The following is a 26,865-nucleotide window of genomic DNA, read 5'->3' as shown; positions in this document are numbered from 1 at the left end:
ATAAAATATATTCCCCCCCCCACTATCTTTGTTCTTTTGCTCCCACGTCTGCCAGATTCTGAAAGAAAGCTGAAGATTGTATAAGCAATGGAAAATAAGCCTTTAAAATGAAATAAGTCTAACATCTTAAATATAGACATTGCTATATTCTCTACCTATAATATTACAAGTTACTGTCTTTTGTGTTAATTTGCCAGACTATAATGGAGGCTGCTCACTCAGATTGCCAGTGAAAATGTCAACTCTGCACTGGTAATCAGAGTTCCAGCCACCATCTTCTCTCTCATTTTTGTTGGAAATAGAAATAGTCGTATATTCATATCAAAATTTGTACCAGTTATCAGTGTGTCAACACTCTCTGTATTTCTGCATGGCAGATTTGAGCCTGCTTTCTCGTTGCTTTGGTTTTCTGCTTACCCGTGCCATGCAAAATTTGGAAAAATAAGCCCTTACTGTTGTAGCAAACTGAACAGCTGCCAAAGAATCAAGGAGTACAATTTGTATGTAAGAATTTTAGCTTTCTCCATTTGCCTATGGACAGTTCATATAAGGAAGCTACTGCTAAAATTCTCTGGAAAGTTTCACAAAAGAACAAGGGTTGAGAACCTCATGCCCCCTGTAGTCCTGTAAGCCAGGTAAACAGACTGGCATGACATAAGGGGATCTCCAAAGCCCCACATCCAGAGAATTCCTCCAGCAGAGATAATGTGATAGGCTGCCTTCTAAGGACTCCTCACAAGCCCCGAGCTAGGGTTGTGCTAAGGGCAGGGTAGGAGAAGTATGTTGGGATGGGGAACTCAGGATGCATAATGCAGCTCTGCAGCCATAGAGCAGCCCAAGGAGGTAACTGTGACTTAGGCTGTGTACATTTTGCCAGGGTCCTCTCGAGCCCCAAGAGCCGCCCAGGATTACTCTCCTCCCCCGGTACTGTGAGGGCTATGCTGCACCTCTAAGGGCTTGTCTTCACAGCAGAGTTTGCTCAACGTATAACTGGAGTGCTGTCCCTAAACCAGCTCCATCCACACATAATAATCACTAGTTCAAAAACTCAACTGCTGCTGATGCTTGAGGTAGTAATGCAGTGGGGATATCATTACAGGCTACAACTCAGGTTAGCACAACTCTTTCAATGCTGATTCAGTCACTCTGTGCTGCTAATCCAATCACTGTGTGCAGCTCCAGTGTTGCTTTGCAGTGTGGCCACTCCACTCGTCTGTGCTGCAATAAAACACCCACGGGTGGCCCATGTCAGCTGACTCAAGCTTGTGGGGCTCAGGCTGGGCGGCTGTAAAATTGCAGTGTAGACGATCAGGCTCGGCTGGAGCCCGAGGGACCCAGAGCTATTTTTAGCAGTGTAGTGCCTGCTGCTTCCCCACTGCTGAAATCTTCCCCATACACAGGGAAAGGCTTCCTCAGCAGGGAGCTGCCAGAGACTTTCTCCACTGCCTTCCCCTCACCAGAGCCTAGGGTGACCAGACAGCAAGTGTGAAAAATCGGGACAGGGGGTGGGAGGTAATAGGAGCCTATACAAGAAAAAGACCCAAAAATCGGGACTGTCCCTATAAAATCGGGACTTCTGGTCACCCTACCACAGCCTTTCACTGCTGCAAGTAGCTAAAAACCACAGTATGGACACAGCCTGCCTTTCACTGTGATCTGTGACTACATGTAGCCTACACGCTTTAAGAAAGGCTTCAACACCATAGTATATGCAAACTGAGAGTCGTCATTTTGTAGGTCCCGTAGAATAGGCTGCTGGGGGAGCTGTGGGTCTGTCATGCTTTTAAAGTGATAGTGCATAAGAAACTGTCAAAATCTTGTTTTGGGGCATTCTTCTATTTCCTTTGTCCTCCTGGGCTCCCATAATGAAGACATAATTTTAGCATCAGAAGGGTCTTTTATTGATGTTCTGGATGTAGGTGTAGCCCACAGGACTAATATATTCCGAGGGTTGAGCTGAAATCAGATACACGTGGGAGCCATTAAAAACCTTCTGAGGGTGGCATTATATAAATCAGAAGAGTTGGCAGATTTATGTAAAATATGACCATGAAAAACCTTTTTGGATTATTAACAGCCAGAATCAAAATCAAAAGGCAAAAATTAAGTTTGTCCTCAAGCTTTACACTGCCAGATAAAAACAAATCTTGCTATCCCTGTAACTTTTTACTCAAAGTGCATAATGGAGATAGGCAGAAAAAAGAGTGGCTGTATGGAGTGTACTTTAAAGCCCATGAGCTTGGAGTACTTAGTTACTGAGAATTGTAAAGAAGAGAGACAAAAGAGGCATTGCTTGGTTTTAAGCAAGCAGATGTATTACATTTAGTATGCAGAGGATTAACTGGTAGGGCTATGCTTTCACAGGAGGGCCCAACAGGTGCTCCTGCAAAAATGCACCCTTTTCCAATGAACCCACATAAAATGGTGAGTCATCTTTCAGTTGCCACATTGGTTGTGCTTTCTTTTGAAAGTCTGGCACTCAATATGTCTAATCAAGTTTGGACTACAGGACTTGCAGAGCAAGGTGCTATTTATTCACTGTGAGTGAGAGTGGCAGTCTTGGCTCTTTATGAGATAAGCAAAAAAAATCAGTGTAAAGTCTACTCTATGTGATCTTAACAGATTCATCTGAAGGACAAATCGGAAAAAAAAAGTCAACCACAACACTTATTAGTACTCATCCTCAATGAAGGCAATCAGTGAGTCTGCTTGTAAAGCGCTACTTCTTATGAGTAAGAGAAACAGAATCAGACCCAAATTGTGCACCTAAGGAGGCTTGCATTGTGCATGTAAGCATGACTAATTTAACTGAGTCGAAAGTGGACTGAAGGGGTTGAGGTGGGCTGTTGTGCCCTTTATGTAATACAGGAGGATAGTGTATGTATCTAAGGTTCTAGAAAATAATGTATGGTGTTATACTGTATAAGTTATATAGTGGTAGTTTTAGCCTTCTTCAGGTTAAAATTATTTGAAATTAAAGACTGAGAGGAAATGTTTTTTCAAAAGCGCCTATGTCCCATTTTCAAAAACAACTAAATCCTATCTTCAAAAGTGACTTGGGTACATATGAGCCTAGCTTTAAATTTAAATTTACATTTAAATTCAATGAATAGTTGAAGAAGAAACCCAGTTTGAATGAAGCAAGGCTGATGTCTAGCTATCACTAACATTATGAAGTATTTTGGATACACTTCCTTCTCTTTGAAATTGGATGTGTTTTTGAGAATCCAAATCAAATATAATAAATTCAGGTGGTCATAGTCAGTAAATGTAGAGTTCTGGACCTTTTTTTCCAGATTATGTAAACCGTTGATCTGCATGGTTAACAGCTGTCTGAAAGGCACAAGACCCTGTGAAATAGTGGGTGAAATGTCAGCAAGTATGTATTTGACTATACGATTCCTAGATTCAAGAAGGGACTTAGTACTTTGTGAAGCATTCTCCTTAGAAACTTTGGAAATCAGACTCGGAATGACTAAACCTAGAAGAGTAATGGTTTTATAATATGTCTTTCCCCCCATTCTCCCCTCCCCGCAGAGTTCCAGCAATTGACAGTGTCCAAAAAAGGAACTTTGGGGGGTATTTTAAGCTCAAATACTAAAATAATCAGTATCATGATCTCATATGAACCAGGTGGCCAAAAACAATCTTTGTATCCATAAAAATACTACTTTACTGGACAGATTTTTCTCTGGAATCATGCACTCTGGGCCAAACAATTACAAGGGTATGTATGGGCATGGAATCTGTAGTTTATACAAGACTGTGACACCCCACCAGCAAGAAATATATGAGCCTAGACTGTTTATGGGGTTTGGTAAGCTTTTCCTTGCTCTCTACCCAAAGTGGGCCTTATTGGGTATTATGAGATAATGAGTAAGTTCAAAGGTGGTTATGATGTAGTGGTGGAAACAAAGAGGTTGTGAGTTATGATGATGTGCCAGTAACCTTCTGTCCTACTGTGTTTTTATACAGTTTTTCTCAATGATGTGTAAAAAATAATAATAATAAACTGGCAGATGGTAGACTCATCAATCTTCCACACTGAATGAATGGTTTAAATTAGTCATAGAGTGGAAAACAAAAATAAGAACATTTTATTGCTTTTTCAGGAAGGCACAGAGAAGGTCATAATCAGCAGGACAAAAATGACTCTTAGAGTGGATTAAAAGTGTTGTGAAAAGCCTGTTGTTATGGCTTCGGTTCCACCTTGAGTGCAACTGGTGTGAGATCAGCCAGTTAGTCAGCAGCAGTTCTGCTTATATCAGGGCAGAAATTCGATGGCAGGGATGATCCTTGCACTACAAATAAGGCTTTTTGGATTTGCTTTTCCTTTGCACATACCACATGAAGCAGCTCAGCAGCAGAGCAGAGTAGCAGTGCTTGGACTGAGTGCTCTTTGTCAGCTCCATCTGGCCTGCTGTGTTTATACAAAGCTCAGGGACCGGGCGAGTCCCTTTGGAAATACAGCTGACTGTTTCATTGCTCTGGTTAAAATGCCCTAAGGCTGCTGAAAAATCCCTACAGTGAGGATGCTTTACCATCAAAAAAAGAAAGATTGTAGGATCCTTGCGTATCTGTCAAAAGCCTGGAGCCCTAGTTATTTGCAGGGGGTAATTGAGGGCATTGCAACTGCCAAAGTGTTTCCCCTTCTGAGACCAGAATGTATCAAAAGTATTTTTACATCAATCATGTCTCCTAAATTGGCCATGTATGAATGTTAAAATAATCCCAGATGCAAACTATCCTGGCTCCTCCATTCAGCCTCACAAAGTCACTGAAATTTAAGTCATCTTTTAAAAAGAAAGAGAGGACTAGGTGCTGGAGGGCCTCATTCTTCCTGGGGAGTTACTGTGAAGTTTTCCCGATGCCCCAGTCAGGATTTTTATCTCATCTGTCCACATCTGTCTGTCTGATCTGTCCCTCCTTTAGTCTGATCTCCTTGAGTGTTTATAAAGTGCCCATTGCAGTAGCATCTAAGTACTGAACTCAGTACAGAGAGCTCTGAGAGGTGTCCTGGAGCCGTCAGTTCAGTTCTCAGATCTGCTCTAGATATGATCTAGTAAGTATGTAAAACTGATTACAGATAGATCATGAAAACAAATCAAGAAACCATACTGATTTCAGTAAATGAAGGCTCTCTGTTAAATGCATGCAACAGTAATTTCAAGCCATTTTCAGGATATGGGTCAGGAAAACACAGATACAGCTTAGAATTCAAAAGTGAGGAAGTGGATTCAATTTGTATTTTACATTGTCATCATATAAATTTCAGGACAAAAATTGCATGCCCTTATTTATCATCTTGATCATTTTCTTGAATATTACATCCTCTTCCATCCCCTTGAGGCTGATTATTTAGATTGTAAACTCTCTGGTGCAGGGACTGTCTCTTGTATTGCAGTTTAGAAACAATGTAGTAATAACTGGGGGAAGGAGAGGCAAAGAAATTTAATTCTACATTATCCCTCTTCTGTTCCAAGTGAATGAACAGACTAAATGATTACACTCCCTGTTTGAAATGAGTACAGACTTTACGCTTCCCATCTGCATATCCCAGGTGAAAACCAGACTGTCTTGTTATTGTGTAGTATAAGAACAAAGAGACACTTTGTTAAATTGAAAGGTAACATAATATGTTCAAAGCCAACAGGTAGAAACGCTTCTTCATATGGAATACACTGCCGTAGGAAGATGGTCATCAGGACAAGTACTGTGGCTGGATTTGAATTGATAAAATATTTTGATTGATCAAAGGTCATTCTTCACCTGATGGGGTCGGCAGGGAATTCCTCACTCCCCATACCCAGATGCAACATTGAGCAATGAGCTAGATGTATCAGTGGGGGAGGGAGCAGGTGCCTCTGAAGCATCAGGCATTGGCCACTGCTGGAACAAGATACTAGATTGAATGGATCAGTGGTGTAATCTGGTTTGGCAGATCCTGTGTTTCTTTGACTTTTTCGCCTCTCCAGAATTGATTCTGCCATTACAAAGGGCTACAGAAGAAGCCTAACGTTCTTTCCAATGAGTGAATATAGGTCTTGTTGAAAACCTACCACATCGCCTTTAACGAGGCAGTGTTCAGCAGGGCAGAGGTCCTGGCTTATTTGATGTGTTTATGTCGTTTTCTTTTCTTTTTCATTTTAAAAACGCATTTAGTTGCTTAAAGCAAAATCTTATTTCCAAGAGCAACCCTGGAGAACAAGCAGCTGGGAAGTTGCCACATGCAAACAAGCACATAAAAGCCACGAATTAAAAGGAAAATGTAAATTTCTGAACCAATACTGATAACAGCAGCAAATTAGCATATTGATATCCTCTTTCATCGATACTATAATCCTGTCAGATGAACGGAAAAGCAGGCCCCATGTTGTGCAGTGCATACTTTGAATTAAAACTTTACCAATTGTTCCTTATTGAGTTACTGTCTTAAATACAGGTGGTATTTCTAGGACTGACCTATTCATGCTGAAATAGTGTTGTCATATTATGTGGCAAGTAAACATATGGGGTTGGAGTAGAGAGGGATAATAGCTCTTCCAACATCACACATTTTATATAGTTGAGCTACCCACCCCGCTATCACCCTAAAATGGTTTGCCATCTGGTACCTTCATTCCTACCTACAGAAATGCAAAATGCTGCCATGTAGAAACATTTTTTAACAACGTACCATAAAAATCCTATCTTCGCCTGTACCTGGGGTTTGAGTTATTTTGTTGTTCTAAGTTCTCAGATGTTTAAGGCCACAAAGGACCATTAGATCATCTAGTCTAACCTCATGTATAACATAAGCCAGAGAATTTCACCCAGTTTCCCCTGCATTGAGCCCAGTAATTTCCAGTTTACTAAAGAATATCTTCCAGAAAGGTATCCAGTCTTGATCTGAAGATACCAGGAGATAAACTTGCATTTTTAGTTTGTTCTATGGCTAATCACTCTCATTCCATAAAAATAAAAGAAACAATAAGGACTTCTAATTACAATCATAGACCTATTCAAGATTCCCTTGTTATGGTTTAGGTGTCCTGTGCAGTGGTTTTGTGTTACACATAATCGGAGCACGATTCTGCTCTCACTTACAGCTGTTTGAGTCAGGAATCCCATCACCACAATGTAAACCAGTGTCAAGCCTTCAGTATGATTCTTAATTGTTTGCACGGACACCTGTATGAAAAAAAATGGGTTTCCAAATATATGTTGTATAAATTTGCTTCTTTGCCTCCCCCTTCCCTCCATGAAAAAAAGAGGTTTGAAATCATTGCTCTTGTACATCTGATTAAAAATAATTTCTCTTGTCTTTCTTTCTAGAAAATTTTAACTATGATTCCTACGGAGGAAGAAAAACAGAAGATCCAGGAGGCCCAGATGGCAAACCCTGACATCCCACTGGGGAGTGCAGAGCAGTTCCTTCTCACTCTTTCCTCCATCAGTGAGCTCTCCGCTAGACTCCAGCTTTGGGCTTTCAAAATGGATTATGAGCTAGTGGAAAAGGTAAACTTCCTCTGACTGGGAGAAGGCAATTTCAAGTCCTTGTTTCAGCTTATTCAGTCTTTATTATTACATGGCTGGCTATGTTGTGGGTATGGTGAATGGATTGTTTTTAGATTTTGTTTTGGTGACCAACAGGAGATGGGATGGAAGAAGTGGGAACATTTTAGCTCCTTTTTACAAAAAAAAGTAAGGGTTATGTCTTCCTTCCTCTAATTAAGCAATAATGATTTAGGAACAAGGAATTTCCTGGGGATGAGGGCCCAATCCTTACATACTTCTTACCCAGATATTATTCAGGCAAAACACTTGTTGAAATCAGTGGGAGTTTTGCCTATGTAAAGACTTAGTATATCAAAATCTGGCTTATTGTGACCAGTGGAGCGAACTAATCACTATATTTATTCATTAGCTAATTTATAAGATCCCTGGGATCCCTCAAAGTTGTTATTGCTATTGTAAACTCTTGAAAGCGTGTGGGAAGAAAAATTAAGATTATCTCTCAGATGTTTTTCTAATTTTGCTCACTAACAGAATTACTTGTATGCGGGCACAACATTGCTGCACTTGTTGATGTGCACTATTCAGTCAAAGAGCCATAGAAGTATTTTGTGAATTGTTTGTGCAAACTGATGCAGGGTAGATTGTTGATGGATGAGTGAGGAAGAGTCAACATTGTTTGGGTGATTTCATACATTCGCTTGCTAACTTTCAACAGGTTTTTTATTTGATGCTTTGGAAAATTTTGAAATATTATTTTTAGCAAGTTCCTGACTGGCAAAACAGACAAACAGAATTCATCTGGTTTGAATGTTTTTTGGCCAAATTCATCTCTGATGTAACTACTGTACTTGCAGTGAAGTTTTACTAAGAATAAGCTTGGTCCGTGATCTGAGGCCTAGTTAGTAATAGCTCAATCAATACAAAATCTCTTTATTTTCTGGTTGGACTTTATGATATCCCACGCTGAAAGGAAATGCAAGAAATAATATATTAGAATGCAGATTTCCTATCAGATCTTGCAAATTCCCTCCTGTTAAGGATTTTCCTCACAAAGTATTTACAAAAGATGTTCTTCTGCTGATATTAGCACTTTAGTTTCTAGACGCAGATTTCATCAGAGGTCAGAGTTTGGCTCTTTCTTTTGTCATATTCTCTACCTCCTGAATTTTTATCAGTTTTTATCAGATTTGAGCCAGAGTCGTTCTGCTGTTTTTGATATCTTTATGTGTGTAAAATAAAATAAATAAATAAAATATTTCTATATGGTCAGATTTAAAAACATTGTGCATGTATACAAAAGTCACCATTAAAATGTCATCATATGCCAATAGTTACCATACACATAACACAGAAATGTTTGAGAAACGGTAGTTTTTTGCTGTATTTAGAATAGAAAATAATCATGGATCTCAGGTATTTTTTGGTAAATGTGTCATTTTAATGTCCTCCACTTTAAAGTAAGATCATATTTTAAGGCATAAATACAAGGGGAAAGTGGCAGAGTTAAGTTTGATTTTCAACTTTAGTCTCCATTTTCTGACTTTTCTGTGCTTGGCTCCTCAATATGGATATTGCATTAATGCTAATTCTTTGCACCAAATTATATGTAATTCAGATGCCATCAAATTATACAAAAATTTGACATCTTAAAAGAGGTGACATCTTAAAACAAGTTTGAACTTATTAGAAAGAGGTTATAATTTTTGTTGATAATTCTCCTAAATCAAGAGAGAAAAGTCTTTAAACTCAGGACAGGGTGTGTAAATATATCTTCAGTGCTGACAATCTTAAAGGATTATAAATGAATGCAAACAGGTGCAATAATGAGAGTAGTTAAACTGGGAAAGACAAGGATTCCCTTTCATTTCTCTTCGGCATAAAATGATTACACCCAAAGCCTGATCAAACTGTAGACCATATGCTATCATTCGTTAAGGAAATTTCATACTTTTTCACAAAGTATAAATCTTTAGAATAAAAATTATAAAGTTGTGTCATAATTACTTTGGATCTGGAAAATGGTATTATAACCCTTTCCCCAATCATGAGTCTGTCTTGTCTATTTACATGGTAAATTCTTAAGGGCAGAGACTGTCTATTGCACTCTTTGTACAGCACCTGGCACAGAGGGACCCTCTGTGGTCTCTGAGGCCTGGGTTGGCCTCTAGGCACTACTCTAATGCAGATAATAATAAATAAGAATATTCAACAGATGTATATAAGGGATTCTAAGATGGTATAATTTGCACATGAATTGGCTGGATGAAGATGTACATTAATTTAACTGAGGCAAACTTATTATGTCTAACATGATCTTGCTGGGAGCTACCTTGTTATCTAGCCCAGTATCAAGTAAGATACACCATTTTAAGGCTGTTGTACACACACAGCTTGTACATGCTGAATTTAAATCAGTTTTTAAATCAAGTTAGTTAAACCTGTGAAAATCCCTGGGTTTACAACTGGTCTGTATTGATTTAGCTTGATTCAGTAATTTACCAAATGAAGCTAAATCAATATAAGCTTGCAAACCAGTTTAAGTGTGTCCACATAGGGGTTTGTACCAATTTAACTAAATCAATTTTACATGGGCCTCGTCTACACTTAACAGTTAGCTCACGATAATTACGTTGGCCAGGGGTGTGTGGAAAAATCACACCCCGAGCATCATAACTATGCCAACCTGACCCCCAGTGTAGATGCAGCTATGTCAGCTTATACTTCCGTTGGCATAGCTACCTTTGCTCAGGAAAGTGGTATTCCTACACCAATGGAAAAAACCTTTCCATGAGAAGAGGTTGCGTCTGCACTAGGGGGTTATGCTGGCACAGCTATGGTGACCTAGCGGCACAGTCTCCATAGTGTAAACATAACCTTAAACTGGTGCAAGCTTTGTGTGTTTGTGTATGTAGGCAAGGCCTTAGACCCCCTTACTCCCATAGTCTGATGTGTACATTATATCACCTCTGAATTTGTTCGCCCTGCCAATATACCCAAAATAAAATGTACAGTACTCCTTTTCTTTTGATTTACACAAAATGGTAATATGATAGTGACTGTCGGTGCATTTTCTCTTGAAGCTCCCTGCACATGTTTATGATAAAATATCCCTATAATCTACAAATAATCCATCATGTTTCCGCTAGGCAAAGAAATTCTCAATTGTTTTGCCACTTGGCCTGAAATACTGAGGCTTAATTTTGGCTCCTCAGATCATCAACAGAGTGATAATTTGGAGAAAGAATGCTGGTTACAGATGACTAAGATGAAATTTGCTGATAAAAAGGACTGAGAACTATATGTACCTTATTGTACATACAAAAGAAACAGCCCTTGGCCACCCAAAAAGACATAGAAATAAGCTCATTTATTTCAATTACTGTATCTCTCTGCCTTTGAATTATACAGTGTAATCCATTTCCTGAGATAATGGAGCGGAATTGGTGTCTGTCAGTCTATATGCCTGCTTACTGATAACTTGCATGTACAGAAAGCACATTAAGAATTTGCAGGTTAAAAGGTTAAAATCAGAGGCCATTTTGTAAAGCTTGACACTGCTGTGTTTTTTGAGTTTTCAAGTGACGGACTGATATACAGAAGTAGTCACATCTGCATCTCAGAGGTGGCCATCATTTGTAGGGACCAGTAGAGGCAGATTAAAGATGTCAAGTTACCAAATATTCTAGGTTTTCTTTGCTCTTGAAACATCACAAAAAATAGAATTAAGACATTTCATTAGTGGAGCTTTTTATGCCTCTAACTCAAACACAGCAGCCCCCTGCAGTGAAGCTTCTTCCATTTTCAATCATATAACATCCCTGTGACAAGGACACCAATCGCTTACGTGAACAAGCAACTTTAGGAAATATTTATTTCATTTCTCTCCTGGGTTTTTTTATGTGATTTAGTAGCTACAGCATCACACAACTGCCAGTTCTCTGCAGGATCACTGTTTAGAACTTTTGCAATAATTAATCTAAAACATAGAATTCAGACAGAATGATCTATGAGAGCCTAAAATCTTCACTTTTTTTTTTAATGCCAGGAAGTTGCAGAACCACTTTTAGACCTGAAGGAAGGAATGGACCAGCTGGAGCATAATAAAACCTTGGGATTTATCCTTTCTACTTTACTAGCCATTGGGAACTTTCTAAATGGAACCAATGTAAGCTTTTGTCACCCTATTATTTTATTACTGACTATTATCACAGACTTTCCTCATCAGCTTCTGTACCTTGTATCACAGTTATCACCTAATATATGTGTATTTCCAACACATACATGTAATTTAAAAAACAAAACCTACATTGTCTGTTTCATTAATTCTATTTTCCCCCTTCAAAATAACCTCAGAGAGATTTGGAACCAGTCCTGGTCCCAATTTTATACCAGCGTAACCCCATTGACTTCAGTGGAGTTCTTGATTCACACTACAAGAATCATCTCTTTGTTCTTTTCATTGCCAGTGGAATGATCTAGGCATCTACTGACTCTTAAGAAGTATGTAAAATTGTATCAGAAAGAATCATGTATTCTTCCTGCTCTAGGATTCTTTTTATTTAAAAAGAGTAATCTCTTCCCCTCACCCCCCTCATGCAATGTATATCTTAATAAATGTTTTCTTTCAGGAGATCTGTGTGGACAAAATAAACTTACTTTAAAAAAAATTCCTTTCCTACACAGGCCAAAGCTTTTGAGTTAAGCTACCTCGAGAAGGTTCCGGAAGTCAAGGACACAGTGCATAAGCAGTCTCTCCTCCACCATGTCTGCACTATGGTGGTGGAAAAATTCCCAGACAGCACAGATCTTTATTCAGAAATTGGGGCCATCACTAGGTCAGCCAAGGTATGTCTGCGAACAAAAGAAGAAAAGCTCCTTGCATTTGCTACAGATGCCGGATCTTTATCAGTCTCCATGAGAAATGAAAAGATTTTAAATGTAACATTGAAGTTTTTTGCTTTTATTCTTTTTTTTTTCTCCCCTCCTCACAATTCTTCTTATGAATGTGGATTTTATGGAATTTTAAAGATACCAGTACTCTTATCTTTCTGGCTGTATCTCAGAGATATCTCTGAGATATCTTAGTATCTCAGTATACCCCTCAGATTGCAGCCATGCTACTACATTGTCCATAAACCTGAAACAAATTCATTGCCTTTGTTGTGCTTTGATACAACTAGAAAAGAGTTATTCTAGAAATCATTGAAGTCATCATTATTTATTACATGGATTTATTATAATATTATTACAGAAATTAGGGACATATCTTTGTGAGTTTGTCCTTCGCTATTTTCAGGCTAGGATTTGATTTTATTGGTATCGCCTGATGGTTATTTTCTGGTATTGGGGAAGCCATTTTTTTTTAAAGTAAATGTGTTTATTTAATTATGTCAAACTCATCAAGAGACCAAGAGGCACTGTTTTTTTCTTTTTCTTTTAAAAAAACTACCTGCATCAGAAGAGTTTTAGAGAGACATGGTGGATAAGGTAGTATCTTTTATTGGACCAGCTTCTGTTAGTGAGAGAGAAAAGCCTTTGAGCTTACACAGAGCTCTTCTTCGGATCTGGGCAATGTTCTCACAGGGTATGTCTACACAGGGATAACAAAACCTGCAGCTGGTCCAGATCAGCTGACTTGGCCTCACAGGGCTCAAGCTCCGGGGCTGAAAAATTGCCATGTAGATATTCGGGCGCCAGCTAGAGGCCAAGTTCTGGGACCCTGTGAGGGTTGGGAGCCCTGGAGCTCAGGCTCCAACCCAAGCCTGAATGCTTCCACAACAACCTTTAGCGCTGCAGCCCAAACCCCATGAGCACAAGTCAGCTGATCTGGGCCAGCCGCAGCCATGCTGCATGGCTTTTATCCCCATGTAGACGTACCCAGAGAGTCACAGCTAAATACAAGATGGAACAGATTATTTAGCAGCAGTCGTTAACACATATTTCAAGGGACCATTCAAGGTGAAGTGGTCAGTTAACATCACAGTGGGTAAAGGAGGAAAAAAAAGCTGGAGGAGGAGGGGTTAGTGGTTTATAGACTGTTATCATAAGCCATAAATCCAGTGTGTCTATTCAATCCCTGATTTTTAGTGTCTAGCAAAGTTATGAAGTTAAGCTCCCAGGCTCTTCTTCTGAAGGTGTCGTAAAGGTTTTCTTTGAGGATGAGGACTGAGAGATCAGATATAGGGTGATCGCTTTGTGAAAAACATTCACCCACATGATATGGTGTTTGTCTTTTATCATGTGTAAGTTCATTCAAAAATGTAGTGATTGTCTGGTTTTACCCACATAGTTGTTTTGGGGGCATTTAGTGCACTCGATGATGTACACCATATATTATGATAGGCATGTATAGGACTCATGGATCTTGAAAGGTGTGTTGTGGGAGTTGTTGGTCATTGTAGCAGTGAAGATATGTGTACAGGTTTTGCATCTGTTGTTCTGGCAGGGTCTGGTGCCGCTTTGAGTTGGTGTGTTCTGGTCTGTGGGGAGCTTGCTTCTGATGATGAGGTTTGACAGGGTGGGGGATTGTTTGAAGGGCAGAAGAGGGGTATGTCCACACCTGGAATACTGCATGCACTTCTGGTTGCCCTATTTCAAAAAACATATATTAGAATTGGAAAAGGTACAGAAAAGGGCAACAAAAATGATTGTGGGTGTGGGACAGCTTCCATGTGAGGAGAGATTTAAAAAGACTGGACTATTCAGGTTGGAAAAGAGATGAGAGAGATCTCTAAAATCATGAATGGTATGAATAAGTTGTTTACCCCTTCACATAACAGAAGAACCAAGGGGTCACCCAATGAAATGATAGGCAACAGGTTTAAAACAAATAAAAGGAAGTATTTCTTCACACAGTGCACAGTCAACCTGTGGAACTCGTTTCCAGGGGATGTTGTGAAGGCCAAAAGTATAAGTGAATTCAGAACAAGAATTCTGTACATTCATGGAGAATAGGTCCATCAATGGCTTTTAGCCAAGATGTTCAGGGATGCAGCCCCATACTCTGGGTGTCCCTAGGCCTTTGACTGCCAGATGCTGGGACTGGACGACACAGGATGGATCACTTGATGATTGTCTTGTTCTGTTCATTCCCTCTGAAGCATCTGGCATTGGCCACTGTCGGAAGACAGGACACTGGGCTAGATTGACCATTGGTCAGACCCAGAATGGCCATTCTTATGTTCTTTATGAGAGGAAAAAATTTTTTTCCCTTTTCTTTTGTTTGTTTAGTTTTTTTTACTACCAGAGGCTTGGGATGAGGGAACAACAGTCCCCAAATTTTGTTCTTGTCCTAACATAATATCTCTGTGCTGTACTAACATACTTCTAGGGTAGAGCTTCATTAGAAAGCCATATTTCATATGGAAAGAAGGTGCATTTAAGCTTTTTTCTCACTATTGACAGCTTACAGTGTGATTCTACTCTGCAAAAGATGTAATAATGGCACTTTCCTCCTCGACAAATTTGCTCCTTCTGTGTGTCTACTATGTGTGTGTCCTATCTACTGACTTAAACAGTGACAAAAATAAATCTTACTTCTCCTTACTCCTGTTAGCTCTGCAGAGCCAACACAAACATCAGCAGGGAGTGGGATTCTATTCCATTTTGTGCAACATTAATTGCATTCATTAGTAAATGCCAAAGAGTCAGGCCTGTGGAAACCACTAAAGGCACTGGAGCTGCACAGGTATAGCCAAATGCCTAAATCTTCCAGTCCACAATGTGGCACACAATGTGTGACAAAGACCCAAAATTGGGGCACAGAGATAATCTTTATGCAGGAAACGTACAGTTGGGTGGGTTTCTTCAGTGTATTCCTTCCTTTCCTTCAATGTATAACCTCAGCTTCATGCATCTTTAATTCTTATGTAAAGGATTTTCAACAGTAAAAGTGAGCGGAGGCCAAATTGGTGTGGAGCAGAGGGAACTCTGGGTCTAAAAAGAGTGACATCCCTTATAGTAAGGGACATTTTGTCTTTGTCTTTATCTCTTTGTCACTGAGAATATAAATTTGAAGTCATAGGGGGCTGTACAGTTGTCACTGAGGACAAATTTAGTCTTCAGAGCTTTTATTACTGAAAGTGATATTCATGAGGGAAAGAATCCAACTTGACTCCCAGAGTCAAGTTGAATTTTCTGACCTGTAAGTTAGAAACAACATTTTTTTTTTTATTTTTAAACTGCATACATGGAATATGGAATCATTGAGAGATAATCAACATGGGAATCCAGAATGCAATTATTACAGAATTGCTTTTCATGGACATGGGAATAGCTCAGACCAGTGATCCATCTATTCTAGTATCTTGTGTCTGGCAGCGGTCAATATCAGCTCCTTCAAAGGAAGGTGAAAGAAACTCAGCAGTAGGTAATTACAGGATAATCTGCCCCCAGGTTATGTTTCTTCTTCGAGTGATTGCTCATGTGTATTCCACAATAGGTGTGCGTGCTCACCACATGCACCGGTGCCGGAAGTTTTTCCCCTGGCAGTACTCGTAGGGGGAGCACCCCAGCGACTCCTGGACTGGCGTCTCCATGGCGCGGTATAAGGGGCGCTGCGTGCTTCCCCCACCCTCAGTTCCTTCTTGCCGCCAGTGAAGGTGCATCGGAACTACTCTGCTCCAGCTTCGCTGTAGCTCGTCCCCAGAACTTTTCGTTTGTTCAGTGCTTGTACCTGTAGTCAGTTAGTTGTTCCAGTTAGTTAGAGTGCCCGGGCCGGGGCACGCCCCACGTCCCGGATTTTAAGTCATGCGAGTCTTGTAGGCGATCTATGCCAAGGAGTGACCCGCATGCGGACTGTTTATGCTATTTGGATGAGACTCACATCAGCGATCGTTGCAAGGTTTGCAAGTCATTCAAGCCTTGGACTAAAAGAGAAAGGGACATTAGGCTCCGGGCCATTCTCATGGAGTCGGTGCTGACCCCGACTCCAGAGGTCAAGCTTAAGTTCCGCATGATCTCCCTGGCCTCCATCATCCGCCATCATCCCCTCCATCATCGACCCTGGGGATTGGTACTCGGCCCTGGACCTATACGACGCATATTTCCACATCCATATATACAAGGGGCACAGGCGCTTCCTCCATTTCCTGGTGGGACAGAACCACTACCAGTTCACGGTCCTCCCGTTTGGCCTATCCACTGCCCGCAGGGTGTTCACGAAATGTATGTTGGTGGTGGCTGCCTACCTCAGGCACCGAGGGGTCCAGATCTTTCCCTACCTGGACGATTGGCTGGTCAAGGGCAGCTCCCAGTCGCAGGTGCAGGATCACGTGACGCTCCTGTTGTCCACGTGTGCCACCTTGGACCTGTCAGTAAACAACACCAAGTCCATATTAGTCCCCGTCCAGCGCATAGAGTTTATCGGGGCGCTCCTGGACGCCTCGATGGCCACGGCCTCCCTCCCACCAGACAGGTTCGAGACCCTAAAGGGGTTCATCGACTCAGATACGAACTTCCCTGTGACAATGGCCAGAGTGTGCCTCCAGCTCCTGGGTCACATGTCGGCGTGCACGTACGTGGTCTGCCACACCAGGCTCCGAATGAGGCCCCTCCAGTTGTGGTTGGCCTCGGAGTTCTCCCAGGCCCGGATCAGGATGGACAAAGTCCTCACTGTGCCCAACCCAGTGATCGCCTCCCTGCAGTGATGGTCCTCCCTGAGCAACATGCTCCAAAGTGTCCCCTTCCGGGACATGACCCCATCGTTGGAGCTGGTGTCCGATGCGTCGGACCTGGGTTGGGGAGCCCACGTGGGGACCGTTCAGACCCAAGGGCTGTGGTCGGCCACAGAGTTGCCCCTACACATAAAAGTCAAAGAGCTCAGGGCTGTATGCCTGGCATGCGTGGCCTTCTGCTCGCACTTACAGGGCAAGGTGGTCAGGGTCTTCATGGACAACACAGCCTTGATGTTCTACATCAACAGGCAAGGCGGGACCCAGTCCTCGGCCCTCTGCCGCGAAGCCCTCAGACCATGGGACTTCTGCATAGCACACATCTCCCTGAGGGCCTTCCACCTGCCGGGTGCCCGCAACACGTGGGCCAGTTATTTGAGCAGGGACTTCTCCTCCCAGCATGCGTGGTCTCTCCACCCGGAAGTGGCTCACCAGCTCTTCCGAGTGTGGGGAACTCCCCAGGTGGACCTGTTCGCGATGAGGCAGAACAGGCGTTGCCCCCGGTTCTGTTCCGGGGGGGTCTGGGACGGGGCGCTATCTCAGATGCCTTCCTCCTGTCCTGGTCAAGCCAGCTTCTCTATGCCTTCCCCCCATTCCCTCTCATCAGCAGGGTCCTGGAGAAAGTAAAAATGGACAAGGCACAGGTCCTCTTAATTGCCCTGGCATGGCCCCAGCGGCATTGGTACGGGATCCTCAAGGGCCTGGTGGTGGCCCCGCTGCTGCCGCTCCATCCAGACCTGCTCTCCCAGGACCAGGGCCATCTCCTCCATCCCAACCAGCGGCTCTCCACCTCACGGTGTGGCTGCTCGATGACTAGGTGGGGAGCAGCGGACGTGTTCAGAGGGGGTCAAACGCGTCCCCCGGAAACCCGGCTGCCCTCCACATGCCACGCCTACTGGGCAAAGTGCTCCAGGTTCTGTAGATGGGCTGCTGAGCAGGGTGTTTCCCCAGTGCCCGCCCTATCCAGCTTATCCTGGACTACCTCGTTCACCTTAGAGCCCAGGGCCTGGCGTCCTCATTGGTCAAGGTGCATCTGGCAGCCATATCGGCCTTCCATCCGCCGGTGCAGGGGCACACGGTGTTCTCCCATGCTATGACTGGGCGGTTCCTTAAGGGGTAGGACCATCTTTTTCCGTATGCTAGGCCTCCTGTCCCACAGTGGGACCTGAACTTGGTGCTATACCGTCTCACGGGGCCCCCATTTGAACCTCTGGCCACGTGCTCTTGGTCTCACCTCTCGTGGAAGGTGGCCTTCCTGGTTGCTATCACGTCGGCCAGGCGGGTCTCAGAGCTCAGGGCTCTGACCTCCGAACCCCCGTACACGGTTTTCCATAAGGATAAGGTTCAGCTCCGCCCACACCCCGCATTCCTCGCTAAGGTGGTCTCCGCCTATCACATGGGCCAGGACATTTTCCTGCCTGTCCTCTGCCCTAAGCCTCACGCGTCCAATGAGGAACGCCGCTTCACATGCTCGATGTGCATAGGCCGCTGTCCTTCTACCTGGAACGGACTAAGCTGTTCAGGAAGTCCTCTCAACCGTTTATTGCCTCGGCTGAGCGCATGAGGGGTCAGTCGATTTCCAATCAGCGCTTCTCCCATTGATCACCTTGTGCATTCGCACCTGTGATGATCTGGCGGGTGTTCCCCCACCACCGATTGTGAAGGCACACTTGAATCGGGCCCAGGCCTTGTCGCTGGCTTCATGGCCCACGTCCCTATCCAGGACATTTGTAGGGCCGCTATTTGGTCTTCAGTTCACACGTTTACCTCACACTATGTGATCATCTCCCAAACTAGGGATGGCGCCGGGTTCGGAAGGGCTGTACTCCGTCCCAGGAATCTGTGAACTCCTACCCACCTCCAACAGATATAGCTTGGAATTACCTATTATGGAATACACATGAGCAATCACTCGAAGAAGAAAAGACAGTTACCTTTTCCATAACTGCTGTTCTTTGAGATGTGTTGCTCATGTCTATTCCACATCCCGCCCTCCTTCCCCTTTGTCGGAGTTGTCTGGCAAGAAGAAACTGAGGGTGGGGGGAGCACGCAGCTCCCCTTATACCGCGCCAAGGAGGCACCACGCCAGGGGTCACAGTGGTGCTCCCCCTACGGGTACTACTAGGGGAAAAACTTCTGGCACCGGTGCACGTGGCAAGCACACACACCTATTGTGGAATAGACATGAGCCACACATCTCGAAGAACGCCAGTTACGGAGAAGGTAACGGTCTTTTTCCTAATAATCCCCAATAACTGGAGGTTGGCTTATTTCCTCAAACAGGAGATATTATATACCTTCCAAAACTCTTGCTTTGCTTTTTAAAAAATATTTACTATTAGAACCCTAGATATTTTTCTTGTGCATATAAATGTTCAGTCTTCTTTTGCATTCTGCTATGTTCTTGGTCTCAGTGATATCTTTTAACAATGAGTTCCAAAGTCTAATTGTGCATCGAGTAGAAAGTATTTCCTTTTATCAGTTCTGAATTTGCCAACTTTCTGTTTCATTCTTGCGACATATTGACTGACTGAATTAACAACCCTAATTTCTTCAATCTTTCTTCTTCATTTTTCCATACTCTAATTATTTTCACATCTGTCTTTGAAGCCTCTCTATATACTTTTTTTGACATGGGATGAAAGAAACTTAAAACAGTATTCCAGGTGAGGATTTATCTAATGGCATTATAATATATTCCATATTACTTTCCATCCCTTTCATTAAGCATCCTGACATTTTGTTTGCTTTTTTAAGTGCTGCTGCACATTTTACTGTAGTCTTTATGGAGCTGTCCATAATGATGGCCAGGTATTTTCCTGAGTGGACACAGTTAATTTAGAACTCAGCAAGGTGTCTGGGCAGTTCAGATTATTCACTCTTCTGTGCATTACTTTGTATGCATCAACACTGAATTTTATCTGCCACAATGTTGCCTATTTACTTAGCTTGATTAGATCTCTCAAGTTTCTCAAAATCTTCTGAAGCCCTGACTAATCGAAATAAATTTCTGTTACCTGCAGATTTTCCCCTCTCAGTACTCACCCTCTTTTCCATATATTAATCAAGATATTAAGCAACAAAAGTTCTAGTACAGAGCCTTGTGATATTGTGCTGTTAATGTTGTGCCATGACGAAAAGTGACTGTTTATTCCTCTGCTTTGTTTTCTCCCTCTTAGCTAGTTTCTGATCCGTGACAGTACTTTGCCTCACGTCACATGACTTCTTAGTTTTGTGACTAGCTTCCTGTGTGGGACTTTCTCAGAGGCCTTTTGAAAGTCTAAATTAATTTTGTTTATTTGTTCTCATGTGTCCACTATTTTATTGGCACATTGAAAGCCTTTGAATAGATTTGTGAGACACGGTTTTCTTTTGCAGAAACTGTGCTGTTTAGAGTCTATCATATCATAATCATCTAAATGTTTTATAATTATGTTTTTAACATCATTTCAACCAGTTTACCAAGTATAGAAGTAAGGCTTGTTGCTCTATAATTTCCTGGGTCAGCCCTCACACCTTTTTTAAAAATATGGGACATTTGCTACCTTCTAGTCCTCCAATATAGTTGCTGATTTTAATGAGAGATTGCCTAGTTTTGCTAGCAGCTCAATCATCTCATTCTTAAGTGTCTTCGGAACTTTAGGTGTGCACCATCTGGGCCTAGTGATTTGTTCCTTTTTAATGTATCAATTTGTTCCAATGCCTTTTCTTCGGACACCTCAGTCTCTGGTAATACCTCATCTTCATTACCAGAAGAGAGAGGGCCTGGGGTAGGTATTTCCCTAACATCCCCTGGGGTGAAGACTGATGCAGGGAAATTACTTAGTTTCTCAACAATGTCCTTGTCTTCCTTAATTTCTCCCTTTAATCCTTGGTGATCCAGCAGACTCACAGATTCTCCAACAGGCTTCCTGCCTCTAATATACTTAAAAACTTTCTTGGTACACCGGACCCTCGCTAGAACGCACATCTGTATAGTGTGAATTCACATATAACGCAGTGGCAGCCATGGATCCCATATGTAATTACTTTGATTGGAATTCATTTTAACGCAGTCCCCGCTATAACCCAGTCCGCGCGTTAATGCAGAACCGTGCATGGATCCCAAATCCTGCATTCTAGTGAGGGTCCGGTGTATTTATTTTTACACCTTTAGTTACTTACTCTGTAGATTTCATCATAGGTTTTCTAGTTTTCTTCTTACATATTGACTGTCATAGTTTATGGTTTCACTAGGATTAGATTTCCATTTTCTAAAGGATCTGTTTTTGGCTCAGATAACTTTCTTATGCCTTGCCAGTTGGCTGTACTGGTTTACTTCTTGTTTCCCTTGCTTCTTTTTTGTGTTTAGAGGTTAAAGCACACTTTAAATTGTGACTCAGTTAATTACTAAAAGGATGAAAACTATTGTTGAACATATAAGAAGAACTAATCCTCCAAAATCTATCATAGACTTTTATCTGTGGGCTCTGAAAAGAAGTCTGTATCCTGCAGTTTCAGGAAGTGGAAGAAATCCCGATCTACATTTGTAGTTTCTGAGAGTTTCTAGATCCAAAGCCATACAAAACTGCACCCAGCATTTCAGTCTGTGGTTTGCTACTCTGAGTGGCCGTGCCCAAAGCAGATGATATTCTAAAAGGTCAGACAAAATCACAGTAAGGGAAATTATGGCCTTAATCCTCCCCATAATGCCCAAGGTCTTCCTCTTTGGGATATTCCTGCACATATTGTACCAGTGATGGATTACTGAATTAAGCTCTATTCCCCCTTCATCTTTGCCACAAATCAAAGCGTTAGGACATGGAAACCTTCCATCCTGCCCTCTTCAATGGAATGGTCAGAGACAGTATGTGAAATCTGGTTTAGGAAAACTGGCATAAATGAAGAATCATTATTTCACTTATGATTACACTGCAGTTTGGGCTCCAGTTCATCTATAAGCATCTTTCTAAAACTTCAAGGAGTCCCAAGCCACAAAAGGCTAAACAATTTCCATCATGTAGAAAAACAGAGATGCCCCTTCCCTTGGGATGAACATCAATGTGAGAATTCCCTAAATGTTGTTTAAAAAAAAAAAAAAAACAGCCTGGCACATCTGAAAAGAGTTGAAAAGACATGAAACAAGGCAGTAAAATCCCTTGTGAAGCCTGTGGCTCATCTCCAAAAGACCAAACAAAGTCACAGTTATCAGAAATGGTGATAAGAACATACTTGGGTGAGTTGAAACTCACTACAGAAGTCTAAAACAATACAATGCCATATTATTACCATACAAAATTGTGTAGAGCAGGGACCACTGACATTTTGACCTATTAGAATTTTGTATACAAAGCTATAATAATATCATCACATAAATAACTCAATTAAATACAAACTAATCGTAATATAACTCACCAGACATAAATCCCCCCAACCCTTCAGAACCATTCCCTCAGAAAAGACCTGTGTAAATAGGCTTTACAAACACATCTTTTGTTCTTCCTTTTAAAAAAGCTGTTTGTTTGCTGCTGGTACTGCCCTAGTACTGATGTACCCAACACAAAGGCAGGGTTTCAGGCCTCCAGATTTCTGTGCCTCTGTCAATGCTGTTCCTCTCAATGTAACAAGATGAGGCCGGGTTTGCATTGATATCTTTTCTTTGGAGTCAGTTGATGTTAGTGAAAAAAATCCTTGTAAAAATTCCCTTATCTAATCATCTCCATGCATCTGAAGATCTAAAGCCAGCTCCACAGCTAACTTATAATTATCCTATTCTCCCTCTGAATCACTTATTTATAAAATGCCACACTCCCAGCAGGCTATGTTTGATTCTTCCAGCAAGACTCCCAAATTACTTGCGGATATTAGACAGTGGAAAAGCAGGTGATTTTGAAGAGTAAGCATGAGGAAATGGGAGCAACACACACAAGGGAGTCGCAATTACTTTCAGGAAAGAACTGCTGATTGTACTGACACAGATGCAGGGGGGACAGGAAGTCTGCAACTAGCTGCAGAGTGAGCCAAAGGACTCCGCTTGGATTTATGGGGAGAAGGGGTGGGTGAAACACAAGTGCTTTTCTGGTATGTTACGGCTCCTGTTTAATCTGACTGAAAGCAGAGAGAAATATTACCCCTAGCGAGGGTGGTGGTGGTAGGATGGGAAGGGAAGATCAAATGGTGCTTCAAACTTGGACTCAGTGATATCTGTTCTTGTCTCTGTGTAAAAGGGGGTATTTGTGTATAATGTCCTTTACAATTAAAGTATATTTTGTATAGGTATTTTAAGACAAGAAATCCATAACTTTTCTACCAAATACGGTGTCAGGTGCAAGGACATTGACAGCTGCTCCAACTGGTGAAACAGGTTAGTTGGAGCAATGTTGAAGAATTAGCTGCAATATCCCAGATGGTTTCCACAGCTGGAAGTGTGTGTGTGTGTGTGTGTGTGTGTGTCTCTCTGAGAGAGAGCGATTTAGGTGTTTTGTCTGGAAAAAATAAGTACCTGGCAGTATTGTTTTGATTCACTAACAGTGCAAGTCAAGTGAGCGCCCTTATTATTAGCCGTGCCATAGCATCCATTCAAGCCACCTAGAGTTAGGTTGCCATCCACTGATCGTGTTCCTTGCCGTCTCTGATCATGGAGGTTTTTGTGTAGGATTTGTGAAGAGATTGTTCGGTGTATTTATTTTAGAATTTGTAAGGTGCTCAGATACAATGGTGCTGTGCAGTGGATAAGTAAAGAAATGGGAATAATGGGTGATATGACCAGTAAGTTCATGCAATCCATTCATGTATTAATCAGTTACTCGATTCTATTGTCATATTTTTTATAATTATTTTTGCAGGGAGACTGTTTCTGACCTTTTATTAAAAATATGTGGATAGGATGGACACTAACTTTGTGGCCACAAGAATGGAGGTGAGCTAAATGCTGCCCTTTGATGCCCTCATATGACTCTTATTGAAATAAGTTGTATATGGGCACATCGGAGCAGAAATTGAACTAATATGTCAAGGAATTACATTATAGTGGAGTGACAGATATGCACATCATGGTGTGTATTATTACTATTAATAATCATTTATTAGCATGGGTAGCAAAATACAGACCTCACCTGTCCACTAAAACTTGGACTGAGACCAGCAACTCATCTCATGTCAGCCACTGAAGAGCCTTTAGAAAGAAATTACTTTTGTTCACTACCATCCTGGACCAGATTCCAGCCAATGACATACGTGAAAGAATGTGAAAGACCCCCTTTCATTATGTCTGCTAGGTCTAAGCACATTCCTCCTTCACTAATTACTCTGAAACTCAAGGGATGTAATTTTCTAAACCTGGATTATGGGATATAAAATTCTCTGGTATCTTTCTGTTTAATTTAAGATATTTATGGAGCACTATCTAGCACTAATATGCTAGATCCCTTCACTGCCACACACATTCTGCTTATGGTTTGTGTCCAATCATATCCTAATCAACATTAGAGTCGTATTGACTGAAGATGCTGTTTATTCAGAAAAAACTAGGAGGGAGGTTTCCAAGGCATCCAACTTCCACTGCTTTTCAATGAGAGATTTTCACCTGACCGCCCTTCATGCCGTTGGAAATCTTCTCATAGTTTGAGTTTCACCAGATTGTGTCTCTGAAAGTGGTGGTATACTTCTGATCTGTCCTTTTATTTTTCTGCTATCTTTAGTTCAAACACTAACCATAATTCAAATCTCTCCTTAGTGGTTGTGGCACAAGAGTCTCCCGCCTACCTTTTTCATCAGGCATAGTCTGTACCCTACCTTTGTTAGCTGCATTTATGTACATAGTCCTGCATCTTGGGTGGTGAAGTTCATTAACAAAGAATCCCAGCCCTGCGACACTCCACCTCTTTAAAAAAAAAACTATTACTTTTCAAAGAAACTTCTATTATTAATACTGACCTACTTGCCTTTCTCCCCAGTTTTTATATAAGAATTTTGTTTATGTTACTAATAAGCCAGCATTTGTAGGCAAAAGCACTTAGCAAATCTACCAGATGGTTTCCTGTACCTGTATTCTTAGCAAATGGAGTGCAATAATTGCATCTTCTCTTATTTTTCTGCCTACTCCTAATTAAATACATTGAATCCTGTGAAGAGTTATATGTTAACTCCTAAAATACAAGATTTAAAAGAGAGTAGGTAGATTTTATGGAATAGGATCTTCACAATGGTGTTTGTAAATGTTTGGATAATGTATACCAAAACATGAGGTGCCCACCAGTGTGCTGCAATGACATATAACTAATATAACAAATATTGTTTAAGAAGCCCTAATCTGACTGCTCTTTGAAAGAACTCTGGGCTCATTTGTTACTCTTTCAATGCTCAGAACTTCCCTTGGCCCTGAACAAGGGCAGGAAGAAGAGAATGTCATGTTCCACATCAAAACTCATCCCTGTAATAATGTGGAAATGATCTGTCTGACCTAAATTACAAAGAACTCAAACTGGCCTGTGGTCTGCAGTAGAAAATACCCTATCTTTGAAGGGAGAAAAGCTGACTTTATATGTCTGTGTGTGTATCTAATTATCATTTCAGTTATGAAATTAGAATGAAACATGTCTTGTGAATGTGTTGGTTCTGTCGTCAATAGCATTAGGTGGGGAGAGGCAAAGATGGGGAGAGATTCAGTTCCTGTTTCGAAAATGTCTAGAGCTGATCTATCCACAAGTATAATAACAAAGTTTAAAGAGCTAGGATGAGTCAGCAAATGATAATTATAATATAACAGAAAGCTGTAAGGAATATTGAGAATATATAACAGAAGTTATACAGAACCTTCAAAAAAGACTCAGAATACCTTCCAGTGATCTTGGTAATAAATTAGTTAATTCTCAGTCTGAGTTTTTCAGGCATGTTCAGGAAACTTCAATGCCACTACTCAATTTGAGCTTATTTTGTCAGCTTCCTTCCATTTTATTTTTACCTCAGGCCTGGAGTTGGCGTTTTCAGCCCTGTTCAAAATATCCAGGTAACTGCAGGGGAACAAATTCACTACAAGCATAAGCAGGTGCAATATCTTTAATGTCTGAGGAGTTGTGCACATTATGGCAGGGTTGAACTTGACCCAGAAAATGGTTTAATTGGAATGGAAGACTAGAGTTGATTGATATGTGTAGCACACAGTGCAGAAGGGGGTATCTTGAAGCTGTAATGATAATTTGAAATGACCATCTTTCTCTTTTCTTTATACAATGCAGCATAATTATAAAACACTCTTACAACAGAGCTTCTCTCGGGACTACCTTTTCCATAGTCTCGTGGAACCACAATTTTATGTGAAATCCACCTAAATGCCATGTTAGTCACAGTGCTGTCTTCCAGCTGGAAGCAGGTACTGTTCCTGTTTCCTTTCAACAATAAGAAAATGAATCATCTCTCTCTACCATTGTGTAACTTCATTTTTTTAATAAAATGTTGGCAATAAGATGACATATAAATGGGGAGTAGGGACCTCACTCTGCCCTGCCTCCCTTGGGAACACGGTATGAACTGAATAGCTCACAGGGAAGAGATACGGTATTTTATACGTTGTGTTATGTGTACTGTACTTGTAATTTAAACAATCCTCATTTATAACTCTCCCTATCTCAATACCCTTTTTAATCTTGTTAATTCTGACCCCAAATTACATTATGCACCTTTATCATCTTACACCTCCTTGAGGTGTAATTTGATTATT

At 41.4% G+C, this 26,865-nt stretch overlaps 1 protein-coding gene across 5 annotated transcripts in view; it reads left to right on the top strand.

The window, feature by feature from the left end:
* FHOD3 (formin homology 2 domain containing 3) overlaps window positions 1-26,865 on the top strand; it is a 611,741-nt gene that overhangs the window by 539,089 nt on the left and 45,787 nt on the right. For all 5 annotated transcript variants that reach the window (XM_043540433.1, XM_043540432.1, XM_037889932.2 and 2 more), the window contains 3 exons: window positions 7,315-7,497; window positions 11,543-11,662; window positions 12,181-12,342. In XM_043540433.1, the coding sequence (XP_043396368.1) occupies window positions 7,315-7,497; window positions 11,543-11,662; window positions 12,181-12,342 (465 nt within the window). The remainder of the gene's footprint in view (window positions 1-7,314; window positions 7,498-11,542; window positions 11,663-12,180; window positions 12,343-26,865) is intronic.

Source organism: Chelonia mydas, chromosome 2 (genome assembly GCF_015237465.2).
Source record: "Chelonia mydas isolate rCheMyd1 chromosome 2, rCheMyd1.pri.v2, whole genome shotgun sequence".
NCBI classification, from domain to species: Eukaryota; Metazoa; Chordata; order Testudines; family Cheloniidae; genus Chelonia; species Chelonia mydas.
This window is presented reverse-complemented; position numbering and strand designations above follow the sequence as displayed.